The sequence below is a fragment of the Somniosus microcephalus genome, chromosome 33 (genome assembly GCF_052327205.1).
Source record: "Somniosus microcephalus isolate GS21.2 chromosome 33, FLI_Smic_1.0, whole genome shotgun sequence".
Classification (NCBI taxonomy): Eukaryota; Metazoa; Chordata; class Chondrichthyes; order Squaliformes; family Somniosidae; genus Somniosus; species Somniosus microcephalus.
In genome coordinates, this window is record NC_141019.1 from 27,082,086 (window position 1) to 27,095,695 (window position 13,610).

Sequence of the window (13,610 nt, forward strand, 5' to 3'; positions counted from 1 at the left end):
TTTTGTTGTACGTTCTGAGCATTGGTTCAGGGCCTAATTTTGAAGTAACCGATTGCAATAGTCACATGAAAAGCACTTTGAATGAATAGTCCAGGATAAATTCATATAATGACTTTATTCTTGAGTATTCATGGAAAAATGCATCTTGGCCCCAAAATGCATACAGGGGAAGGGATATTAGCTTGTGGGTAGTCCATTAGAGCCACTAAGGTCTTGCATAACAAAATGGCAGGTCTCTGATCTGAATCTACAATTTTCCACATGTTGAATTCACAACATCAGTCGTGCTGTTATAGAGGAGGACTTGCATTGGAGGCCACCTGTTTATCTCGTGTGGAAGGAGAAAGACCCCTTGAGCTTCCCTTCTGCACCTTCTAGCATCTGGTTTTGAGCGTGGCAGTCGTGACCACCTGGTGATGACGCATAACATGGCGAGCCTCGAGAAAGAGGAATGTCTTCTCCCATCTCCCGGAAAATTTTTTTTGGCATGATGGAGGTCCAGCTTTTGACTTCCAGGAACCCATTTTATTGCTTTCAGTACAGTGGTGGGGCAATTGTACTGAAATCCAAAACGGAGTGATGAAACATTTTTCAGTGCCCAGTAAACAAAAAAGCAAGACGACAGCTGTGATTGGGTTGCACTTGATGAATTTAAACCTGCTAAGGGGTTCAGAAATAAGAGGATAAGACCACTGCAGTACCCAAAAGTATTTTTCATTTTCCATTTATTTCCCTTTTTTCAAATTCCCTTTGTTTTACTGCAGTGTCTTATTTCTGCATAATAATACCTTGTTACAGAAAGTGGCTATTACAGCAATTCAATGTTAGTTCACTGTAGTTCCATTCAGTGAGGAGAATCAGTATAAGTAAGTTGGTAGTATAATGGCTGGACTGCACTACAAAAAAAAAAAAAAAAAAAAAAAAAATCTGTTGACCTGAATTTATTTTAAAAAAAAGGGGCTTGGATCAATTGAACCTGCCTCTTGCATCACTGATACCACTTTGCACCTCTGCATCAGATAGTTTATTAAAACAAAAACCTCAACCATTTCAGGACTCACAAGAAAGCTACTTGTATGAATAGAATAATTAATTTGCATTTATATTACATATATAAAACAAGGATGTAAATCCCTATCGCTCAGTCCCTTCATTATCATCTTTAATGATGGAGGATATTGTTGACCAGATTTTGCACACCAACGCATTCCTGTCATGATGGCGGCGAATGGGTAAAGACGAGTCCCCCGAAGAATTTGAAAACACAGAAGCATATCAAATATGTATTTCCTACTTGTGCAAGAACAGGAAATTGAGTTGGTGCAAGTGTACGAGTTTGAAACTCAGGTTGAACTAAAAATACTTAACAAACTAAATGATTGTTTCCTGGAAGTATTCATTGGAGAAAACAATAGCATGCCACTCATTGCAGGAGGTTCTAGATGCCAGTGTCCAGCAAATTTGGTTCACTTAATATGACATTAAGCAGCAGCTAAGTGCACTGGATACAGCAAACGCTAGGGCCCTGACAACATCCTGGCTGTAGTGCTGAAGACCTGTGCATTAGCACTAGCCACTCCCCATGTCGAGCTGTTCCAGTACACCTATGCCATTGGTATCTACTCGACAATATGGAGGATTGCCCAGGTATGTCCTATCCACAAAAAAGGATAAATCTAATCCAGCAATTACAGTCCTATTGACCCCCTTCTAATCATCAGTAAAATGTTAAAGGAGTTAACACTAGTGCCATCAATTGACACCTACTCACCAATAACCTGTTCATCGCTCAGTTGGGATTCTGCTAGAACCACTCTTGCTCCAGACATGAATGCAAGAGCTGAATGCCAAAGAAGAGGTCAGAGTAGCTGTCCTTGATGTTAAGGCAGTATTTGACCGAGTGTGACCCCTAGGAGCTTTAGCAAAACTGAGATCAATGGGGTCAGAGAGAAAATGGTCCAGTTGCTGGAGTCACATTTGACATACAGGAAGATGTTTGTCGAAAGTCAACCATCGCAGCCCCCAGGGCAGTTTCTGCTGGCGTTCCTCAGGAAAGCGTCCTTGGCCCAATCATTTTCAGCTGCTTCATCAATGACCTTCCCTCATCATAAGGTCATGAGTAGGGCTATTCACTGATGATCACACCTCCATTCATAACTCCTCCGACAATGAAGAAGCCCTTGCCCGCCTATAGCAGAGCCTGGACAACGTCCAAGGTCGGCTGACAAGTGGCAGTAACATTTACACCGTATAAGTGCCAGACAATGGCCATCTCAAACGAGACATCCCAGCCTTCTCCCCTTGACCTTCAATGACACCACCATTGTCAAACCCTTTTATTTTGGGTGCGGGACATATCAACACTGGTTATAAAAGCAAGGCAGAAGCTTGTTACTCTGCAGTGAGTGGCGCACCTCCTGACCCTGCAAAGCCTCTCCAGCATCTACAAGGCTTAAGTGAAGAGTTTGGTGGAATACTCACCATTCTCTTGGATGGGTGCAGCTACAACAACGCTCGAGAAGCTCAACATCATCCAGGGCAGAGCAGTTTACTTGATTGGCGCCCCTACTACGGGGACTCCAATGTATTGTCTGTAGTATGCAGGGCTACAGGATGCACCGCAGCAACTCGCCAAGGTTACATCGACAGCAGCTCCCTCTCCTGCGACCTCCACCGAGAAGGGCAAGAGCAGCAATGTTGCGGGAACACCATCGTCTCCAAGTTCCCCTCCAAGTCCCACACCATCCTGGCTTGGACATGCATTAGCGTTACTTCATCATCACTGAGGCAACATCCTGGAATTCCCTACCTAATCCCATTGTGGGAGCACCATCACCACAAGGACTGTAACAGTCCAAGGAAAAGGCCCACCACCACCAGCTCAGGGCAGGCAAGGATGGGCAATAAATGCAGCCCTTGCCAGTGTCGCCCACATCCCAAGAATAAATAGTAAAAAATCTTGAATAACTTACACAGGTCCTAGACAGGCTGAAGGGGCACAAAACCAAGAAATCCTTAGGGGTGATGGCATATACCTGAGGGTGCAAAGTGAGATTAGAGATGAAATTTGCAAAGTGCTGACTTATCACGAGGGAGTCAATCAATAAAAGGGAAATTCCACTAAATTGGAAATGAGCCACTGTGGTACCTTCTCGAAAAAAGGCGATGGAACAAACCCAGGTCACTGCAGCCCTATTAGCCTTGTGCCAATAACTGGCAGTATAAAGTTCCGAATAAAAGGCTAAACTAGTTTAAGGCAGTGTGTATCCTAGGTAAAACTTGGAGCTGGCTAAGTAATTGGCTTAGAAAGGAAATTGCAGGTACCAGTTTGAGGAGTGGTTTGGGATTGTTACGTGCACCAGTGATCAGTGGTGAGACCACTAATGTTTCTAATCTACATAAATCATCTGAATTCAGAAATACAGTGCCAGTTAGTCAGATTTGCAGAATTTCTGAACAATGCCAGTGAAATGATATTGAGTTAACATAAAAGTAAGCCAATGAGCTATTTATTTAGTATCTGTTGAACTGATTTTATTTTTCCTATTGACTATTACTGAGGATTAATTTTTCTATATCGATAATTTCCATTTAATTACAGCAGCCCCTGATACAAAGACAATCCAAGGCCCCCTTGAACGTAACGGAGAACCAATCCCAGATGAGCCACCTAAAACTGAAGAAACTCAGCCAGATGGAATGGGTAAGTAGGGAGGAGGAGAAAATGCGTAATTGTAATAAATTGTGTTTTTTTTGTAGACTGCCTAAACAAAATGCACTATTACAGCTGTATTCCCCTCATCCTAAGGTTTTGGTAGCACCCTGTATTAAATCCAGAAGCTGATTGTGATCTGATAGGAATTCAGGATTCATAAATACAGAGAATAAGTGCACTATGCAAAGGCTATTGATTAAAATTCCAAATTAAATTAGCTATCCCCTGGTAAAACAATTTTGAGTACAAAGTCCAGTGATGCAGTGTGTGGTACTGTTGCGCTGTTCCATAGAATGGTTGGGCAAGGTATCCAGCCAGAATGTGGGGTGCTTGCTGATTTGGGAAGCGAAGTTGTAAGACAACTACCATAAATGTATTTCTAAGGGTCTCCGTTTATATGTTTCTTGTGGTTGGGCATTGAATGACTTTGGCAAAGGCTTTGAACAGGCTGTTTTCCCTCTTGTGCTTGGGCGTAGCACAGAAAAATCTAAAAGGACGGCTATCTTTTTTAATGTAATTAAAAACAGTATGCCGAGCACACACTTCCTGTCGGTCACACTACAAGTGTCATACTGCAAATTACCGTATCCTCCTTTAAAAAAAAAAAAAAAAAGTATAAAGAATCAAAGCCAGCTCTTGACATGTACAAATTTCTGCAGCAATTGAAAATACCTTAATTGACAGGAGCCTGACTGACGTTGCCAATCACACTTCATGAATCTAGGGTTAATAACCTACAGCCTGAAGAGCAATGAAACTTTGAGCTCAACCAGTGTTGACTTAATATTTCGATTTCGTAGCCTTAAAGGAGCACAGCTTCAACTTAGCAGAATAATATACTGTGAATTATGTGGCACGACACTGCTGTTACAAAACAGCGTAACATCCAGCTGAATACGCAGAGGACATTTAAGTGATGTACTGTAGTAAGCTGCGCTATTTTATCTGGTTCTACTCGAGCAGTACCCCTGTGCACACTTGGAGGTCAAGAAACCTTGGCTCTGCCAACCTGTGCCTAAATTTTCTGAACCTGGGTAAGTGGGATGTCTCCCTGTGGGAACTGTATGCAATCCACATTGGGCAAACAGAGACCCTACAGGAGGGTATAGAGTTTCAGCAACATGATTTGGGTGATCGGTTTCTGTGGATCTTAAACACCTGCTGACCACAAAACAAGTTTGTGTAGTCTCAATCTTGTTCCTGGTGGGCATGGGCCTACAGCACAAAACTACCCCGAATGTAGCACTTATTGGCAGTCACTCAGACAGGCCGAAGGATGGTTGGTGCGGGGGGGGGGGGGGGAGGGAGTGCCCAACTGGTGCAGTCTTGTGAAGTCTGGGCTAAGGCACAATATTGGAGCAGTGTGAAGGGAGCTTTGTTCTGTCTCTGCCTGTGCTGTACTTTTCATGGAGTGCATGATGCTGACACTGGATGTCTGAAGTAGAAATTGCTCCGCTCGGCAGCATTGCCATTGCTTGCCTTGAGCACAAAGTGTCACTTACTGTAACGCTTTCCTGTTGAATCTATAGTTTCCACTTTTTCCATCTGGCTTGCTTGTTACGTTGTGATTAAACTTAACTTATTAATTTTACTTGCCTCTCATTGGGTCTTCATTTTTGGCTTCCACGTTAGGTGGTGTTTTTGTACACTTGGCTCCGAGACCTCCCAGATCAGTTTACAAAATAGGTGGCGCTGTTGTCCACAGTGCCACCTGTCTTGGGAGTAGGTAACACTGGACACGTAGCTTGCTGCTGTTGCCCCTCAGCTACCATCACTCCATTCATTCCCCACCACCCCTTTCCGCAGTCGTGAAAGCTTCATTCTTAGCGTTGCCATGAACTGCTCTAAAGATCCTTAATGTTTTCAGCACTTATTTTTAAAAAAAAAAGTAAAAGCATTGAAAATAAGCTTAAGGAACTTCAGCTTTGGCACTGTGGATGGGTTGTTTGGGCCTTGAGGTTGAGGATCAGGGTTCAGTTGTGGCAGTCTCGAGAGGAGGAGACGGTCACAGGAGGTGGTGGTAGCGGTGCCCGGATTGATTTCCCCAACAGTGACCTGTGAAAACCTTGGTGTGTGGTGTGTGTGTGTGTGGTGGTTTTTTGCCCTCGAATAACTGCCGAGGCGCTCGTTTTACACGAAATTCCCCTGGCTTGAGCACCTTTATACCACTCCTTGCCCCCTGTCCCACTCCACACAACCATCCCTTTTCTTTCCACGGCTGCCCCCACCCCTGAGACAACCCCAGCACCGCAATTCTGTCAAAAGTACTCTGCGACCTCCCTGTTCGGACTCCCACACCCAGCATCCCTCTTCCCAAAGCTCCCATGTTGCCAGTGCCGTCTTAGTACTGATTTATTCCCAGTCCATCCTCCCACCATTGCCATACACATCAGCCTGGGGACCCCTCTCCTACCCCTTCCACACCCCTCGACTCTTTCATCGCTTCTCTCCTCTCTCATTTCTATCAGACCTTGGTATGTCCTACTCGGTGTTCTCAAATACCATGACCACCCCTGCATCCATACCCCGTAACTCCTATCGGAGCTCTCCTGGACTCTTGTGCTGCTCTACTCATCTTTCCCTGCCTCCCCAACAATTCTTACTGACTGATCCCAGGATTACCATCTTGACCTAATCAATGCACATGACGTCCCCCCCCCCCCCCCCCCCCCAAAAAAAAAAACCTTTCCACTACTGCAACGTGGTTCCTATGATCTACCTACTGACTAAATGGGACACCTTCCCTATCATCTTTCTCTGTATCTGGGAGTTTTTTTTAATATAAAAAGGGTAACCGATAAAGCTAACTTTTAACAGCAATTGAAACAGTTGATTTACAATTTCCATGCATTTGTGCACATCATAAAATTTGAGACCAATTTTATTGCTTACATTTTAATAAAAATGTAATTTGACTTCTTCAATCACTAAATCAATGGCCTTGATATGTTGTAGATTACATAGTATGAAACTTATCCTTTGACTCATTGCCAGCAACACCATGGGAGATTTGCTAGTAAATATCTGTTGCATATTAAAAATGCAAGGGTGGGCACAACATTCCATGCAGTACCTGTTACGCCGTTAGGTGGTACTGTGATGGGTAATTGCAACGTTCAATCAGGTGACATTACACAACAACAGCCAACCTACATAATGTCTAGCCCAACTGTGGTGGAAAGATTCCACAGATCAGGAAAGGAGACTTCATAAAATCTCCTCCTTCCAGCTGAGAAATAAATTTGGGCTCGTACCAGAAAAAGGCACTCCCCACAATGAGCGAGTGTGGGGTGCAGCGGGGCGTGAGAGTGGCGCAGCAGGGCGAGTGCACACAACACGCGAGAGTGAGTGAGATGGGGAGTTGCCGCAGGTGGGTGAAGGGGTTGAGAGTGATTTGGGCAGGGGGAAGAAAGAGACTGGGTGAGGGATTGAGGGAGGCAGGTTTGGGGAAGGAAGCGGGAGAAGGGGAGTCGAGGAACGTGACATGTTCGTGACAAACTCCCATCATCCCCATTAAAACAATTTTCCAATTAAACATTGTGCCCCACCCACTGTTCAACACTCAACATGGAGATAATCTTCCCCCAGCATGCACAATCGCACTCGCAGTGTCAGGCCCCCTACATGAAGACTACTTTCGCCAGTGCACTCTTGCGCTCTCTCTCTCTCCTATTGAATACTCTCCTCTCGTTCTTTCTCTCTCTTGTTCTCAGGCTCTCTCTCACTCACTATCATGCGCGTTTGCGTGCGCGCACACACACCATCATAAAGACAACATTCAGTGCACACTTGGCACATTCAGACATAAATGTTACATCTATACAAGAAAGTAACTTGTGTGGATATTTTTATGCAAATTGTATTTTTTATTTGTGTATATATGTGTATATATCGGTAAAAAGCTTACAATATACATTCAATTTATTTTTCAACTAAATTAACTAATTTCTACATTATTTCTCATTTACTTTTTTTGCGTTCTCAATCACATCATATAAAATTCCTCATTATGTAAAAATAGACATGCAATTGTGAATTTAGCGGCTGAAAGTACCATCAACAGTACTCTACAATAGAAACACAGATTTATTCAAACAATGTCAATCATTGGTCCCCATAATATATTGTGCGTTAGATGGGATAAAACAGCAGATCAACAGATCCTCAGACTCCTTGTGAGCAAAGTAACAGGAGATCCGTGTGTGCGTACTAGCAAATCTCCCGTGGAGGTACTCGTGGTGAGTCGCAATTGTATGACAGGGGGTAACATTTACAGGAAGTAAGTACGACACTTGCAATTGATTGACTGGGGTATGGTATACATAAGAGAACCAGGGGGGAGATGAGAGTTTTTTAATGCAGCTAGTTATGAACTTGAATGCACTTCAATAGTAATTTTCCAAAGGAAATTGGATATGTACTGTATTTGAAAAGGAAAAATTTGCAGGGCTACAGGGAAAGAGCAGGGGAGTGGGACTAATTGGCTAGCTCTTGCAAAGAGCCGGCACAGGCATGATGGGCCAAATGGCCGCCTTCTGTGCTATATCATTGTTTGAGTATGCAGGCCTCCCAACTGAGCAGGATTGGAACACACCAATCAACATGTCGTAAGTGGGACTGTAAATGTAAGCGACACCTTCAGGATCCGCAAACTGCTACCAATTTTTTTTTTTAAAGGGTCTAGTGAAATCGGTGTAAATTTTAGGCTGCCATCTTTTTCACTCACCCAGTTGACTTATACAGGGTAGCAAATGCAATTTATAGCTAATGTAAAAAATTTAAATAATTTGCAAAAACTATATTTACACAGAAAATTGCCCAACTCTGTTGAAAATGCAGAAGATGCACATTGCTGAAACCTGAGGCCTAAGGTCCATTCCTGGGCTGGGCTTTGAGTTTGGTTTTGAGTCTGCTGTCTGGCTCTGGTGCAGCTGTGGCTGGTCTTGGGAGCAATGGCATGGTAGATGCACTTTTGGGGGATGGGCAGGCAGAAAAAACCTGTCCCTGCCCACTGTCAGTCTGTTGTTTGCTGACTCCTGACTCCGCATGTGCATCTGACATGCACTCCCTTGCTTGTGTATACTTGCGAACCCTTGACTTCTGGTGCACTTGCTCTGATTTGTCTGTCCTTTCATATCAAATTCTTTCCTCCCATCCCATAAAACAAGGAACAAGCTTACAAAGAAACCAAGCTCAAACTTGTTGCCTTGCACAAATCCCAAAGACGTGTTGGCTTTCTGGTACTTGCGACAGAATTAGCGACTGACCAGATGAACAGCAAAATAGAATCGGGAATGTAAGGACATTTTTTTTTAAAGGCAGAGATTATACGAATGCCAGATAGATACAGATGGGGGAGGTCATTAAGCCCATTTTAGTTCATCCATCCAGAAGAAATAAAAACTTGCATCATATCACCCAAATATCTATTGAGTTTTATGCCTCCACGAACTGATCTGGAAGAGCTTTCCAAGTGTTGATCACGCTTTCCATGAAGAAGTGCTTTGTAATATCAGTCGTTTAATTTTCCTTTCACCAGTTTAACCAATGCCTCTTGATTCTAGTATCTGGCATATATTGAAGTAACGTTCTGCAATGACCTTGCCAATGCCGTTTAATATCTTGTATGCTTCTATCAGGTCTCCTCTCAGTCGCCTCCTTTAAGAGCCCCAGTTTCTCCAGTTTTTCTTTGTAACCTAAACTTTAGAAAAGATTGGATAAACCAATCCAGTAAATAACAATAATTGGTGAAGATGCAGAGAAATTAGTGAGATGGAAATATTATACCATCTAGCCCATGCCTGTCCTGCAAAGTACTGCATCCCTCTTAAATTTATTAGATAGAAATAAATCTTTAAAAAAAAATAAAAACGAGGGAAAGAAAGCCAGCCATTTCATGCTGGGGTTTTCTGCCCTGGAACCAGTAACTTCGAAGCAGCCACAACTGCCCCATAATTGACCTCCGGAGTTTACAAACCACGACAGTTAGCTGCACATTTGCCTGCTTACACCGCTTCCCCACAGAGGGAGTACTCGAGCGGTCTGGCCTTAAACGGACAGGCCACATTAGACACAACTCCATCTTAGCAGCAAACCCTCGCAACTGTGCTCCAGACTATTGAAGTAGTGCCACAGGAGATCACCTAGTCATATTTAAGTCATTGCAATTCTATTCCTCTTGTACACCTCTGCTAATTCACACTTTCTGAAAAATGTTAAATTAATGTAGTAGTGTATTTCGAAATATAGAAATTGTGTTCTGGCAAAAAAAAATTGCCATTATCTAATTTTTCCCAAGTGACTTATAATTGGCATGGGTCTCAAAGGATATGCCATTACAGATTCCTGCAGTAATCTAACTGGTGCTGACTGTTGGGAAGCATAGATATTTCATTTTAAATTGATAGTTGGGTCTCCAGCCTTTTTGAAGTTTCCAGGCTGCTTCTTTTCCTTCCTAGTTTTCTGTAGACACCCATATTTTGGCCCATTGAGAGAGCAAGTTAATGGACCCTGTCTTCTCCCATGCTTTCTAATGTCGTTCAGCTTGGCTGAAAAGGTGCACGCATCCATGGAAAGACATGGACAAAGTACTTGTTCTCTCCACAATGGAACATCCTAACTGCCGGCTTAAATGAAAATTGGCAAACCAATTGCATTTACGAGTAAGTGGGTTAGAGTATGTTGCTCCTTGGCAATGGTTTGAGGGCACTGGATTGGAACAGTACCATTATGCTGCTTTCTTATACTGTGTATTAATTACATTTACTTGCAGTCTTTTATTCTTGCTTTAAACTTTACTTTGTTTAGAAACAGAAATATTGTAGTCAATATTTACTTCAGTTTGTGGTGTTTCTATTTTGCTTTCTATTGCACATAAAAGCACTTTACTTTTTTTTAACCCTTTCCTGGATGGACTTTTCCAGAATTGGGCTTCAACACTGTCAATCCACCTTGCTGTCAATTTGACTGTAAAGGCCAGACTACCTTCCACTTACACTGTTCATGCAGCACATTGGGCATCCATTCATGGCCTTTGTGAATGCACTCTCTTAACTGACGATTTGACTGTAAAGGCCAGACTAGGATCCATTTGCACAGTCCATTTTATTGTTTTGTTTACAGGTGTATCTATGGTATGGTCTATTTGTAATTTGATCAGTCCACCACACTGACCATTGAGCTAATTCTAGAATCCAGGCTTTCTGGCTAACAACATGCTGATATCAGTGGAGACCCTGAAATACTGCAGGTCACTTTGACCTTTGTCATGAATCTTGTTTGCTTTGGGCCATGCACAGTGATTGGGCTGTGTTATCATGCTGCAGGGATGGTTGTGGACTTTTTAGGTTGGAACGGGTTAAATGGTTTTTGCTTGCTACTGTTCATTTTTTTCCTTTTGTTTTTATTGTACTTTTGGGTTTTTAGGTTTCGATCTCAGTCCTTTCCACGCAGACAGCTCCCTCTCTCCCTTTGGTAAGCAGTCAGACCCTCTCGCCACTCTTTGCGTGTTCACGTGTTAACATCAGTAGTTTGTACCTGGGTGCTTGTATGTCTGCTTGCGTTTTCATAGAGGATATTCACATGACATCACCAGTCTATTCAGCAGGTTACTGGTCAAGTGCTTAAAGATAATTGTTTTTTTTTTTAGCAATTGTGAACGTCAAAACCAATAAAGATTTTTTTTTTTGCTTTCCTGCCTTAAATTTTCTGAAATTCTATCTGTAAAATGCATGTGAAAATCAGTTTGCATTCACAAAATATCTCCGAAGTAACAATTGTGATCTTAGATTGTCCTGCGTTGCATTTTATACCTAATCAAATATTTGTATTGTTGTGGAGGTGTAGTGACTGGAATAAAAAAATGTTGAGGCGCGGAAGTTTTTCAGCGACCATCAGTAGACTGAGCATGCACAAGTCGTATTGCTGATTATTGGTTCAAATATCATTCATGGTAATAAGTGCCAAGATTTACAAAAGATGAATTTTGTTCGCACCTCAATATTTATTTGTAACCTGATTTGGCAGTTTGTTCAAAGGATTTCCCCGTCTGCTGTGTAAAAAATATTATGGTGGTTCCTAGTGCCCAAGTTGATCAATGCACCATGTGGTGTGACCCTGAGCCTTACAGACCACAAGGTCCCAGATTTGCTGCCTGGCCTGTGCTGAATGAGATGACCTCAGATGGGATGCAGTTGTGGTGCCACATTTGTTCCCACTCCTGATCACCACCAATAGCCCCCCCCCACCCCCAGTTGAAAGTGTGCATTTGTGGATTTTGAGTGAGGTCAGCATTGGGCTTGGCTTTGATGCACTCCAATGTTGAATAGCCTGCAGAACTTCAGTGTGGACAATGGCTACTTGGAATGAGGTACTGTCGGGCTGTCAACACCCACGCAACTGTATCCCAGCAAGTGTCAAGTGCCTTCAGCAGAGGGGGGTGAAAATTGGGTTGGGGGAGATATTTTGTTAAAAGGGCTCCTCATGGTGATCAGTATCACTGGCACAGAATGAAGTATATTAATGGGTTTGGGAAGTTGATGTTAATGTATCCAAGCTAAGCCGTGCACAAGATACTGAATTGGCTACTGTTAATTGAAATTGTTGGCAATCAGCTAATTTGTTTATTTTGTTGCGTGTCCTGCAGAGAGTTGAGCAATGAGATGATGTCAAGGTTGTAAATTTTAATTTGAAACCGTGCTAATTGTGATTATTGCAGACCTTCAATAGAATTTGTGTTGACTGTTGCCCTATGCATGCTTTCTATCGATATGGTGGCACAGTGCATATCTTCTATTCAACATCTTTATCACTGATTCAGTGCAAGTTGACTTTTTGCTGGATTTCTTTTGCACATTGTTATCCATCAGAACAACCTGTAAAACCTTTGGCAGTTCATGTAAAGATTTCCCATCCTGCAGGAAAATAGTATGCTCAACTGGGGTACTAGTAGAGTGGGGTAAACTGTTGGGAACTGATGGTTCTGCTGTAGCCAAACTAAAGCATTAAGAAGGAAGTACATGCATAAGGAATTGGACTCAATGATCTATTACTAATCTTAACCCCAAGTGAGTTTTTTAAAGGCAAAATTAATTTAAAAAAAGTTTTGAAAATATAGTGGGGTAATCTATTTGTTTCAAAATCTAGCAGGCTTGGGTTTACCAGGACAGCCATATGCCTTGGGTCTGCTAAGTTCAGTTGGAGATAGCTCATGAGCAAACCCCGCCAACCAATGTGGAAACAGCTAGCTACAATCCTGAGACAACTCTGCCTTCCTAGCTGATAGAGGATGCGTGGAGCTCAAAAGGGTTAAGTGGGGAAGAAATTGGGGAGAAACCCCCCATTTCAAAGTTAAGCTGGTTATTTGTTTACATTTTATGCTTGTTTTTGTTGCTTGGCTTCTTAATGTATGTTTCAAAAAACTGACTGCTTTCATTCGTACACCTTTCACCTGGTGTTGCCAGTTTGGACTTATCCAGAGCCACTTATATAGCGTTTCCACCACGAGATAAATTAAAATTTATCCTGTGCCGAGACTAATAATATTACACTCTGATCTACTTTTTGTGTTGTAACCAAGGGCAGCTCTGTCACAAAATTGGCCCTGATTTACTACTTCCCCAGAGAGTTGGCGAGAGTTGCACTGAACAAAGTCGGAGATATTTCACAGTTTCATTCCTGTTTCAGAAAGTGATGGCCAATCCTGTATTTAGACTTCTGCATACAAAACCCGAGTTCCAAATAATGCCACAACCTGGGAGTGAGTTCCACAGGCAAGCGGAAGAGTGTGTGAAGCTTTGCTGCTGGTACTCTGTAGACATTTTGGATTAGTTCAGAATGTTGAGCTGCAACTATGGTGGAGCTCGTCTTCCTGGCATGCACCATTCATGACCTTTGT

The 13,610-nt window shown here is 42.7% G+C and overlaps 1 protein-coding gene across 11 annotated transcripts in view; it reads left to right on the forward strand.

Moving 5' to 3' along the window:
- kmt2d (lysine (K)-specific methyltransferase 2D) overlaps positions 1–13,610 on the forward strand; it is a 239,566-nt gene that overhangs the window by 102,516 nt on the left and 123,440 nt on the right. For 8 of the 11 annotated variants that reach the window (XM_085972785.1, XM_085972778.1, XM_085972783.1 and 5 more), the window contains 2 exons: positions 3,602–3,703; positions 11,141–11,188. In XM_085972785.1, coding sequence (XP_085828911.1) covers positions 3,602–3,703; positions 11,141–11,188 — 150 coding nt within the window. The remainder of the gene's footprint in view (positions 1–3,601; positions 3,704–11,140; positions 11,189–13,610) is intronic. The other 3 variants (XM_085972788.1, XM_085972787.1, XM_085972784.1) reach the window with 2 other exon arrangements.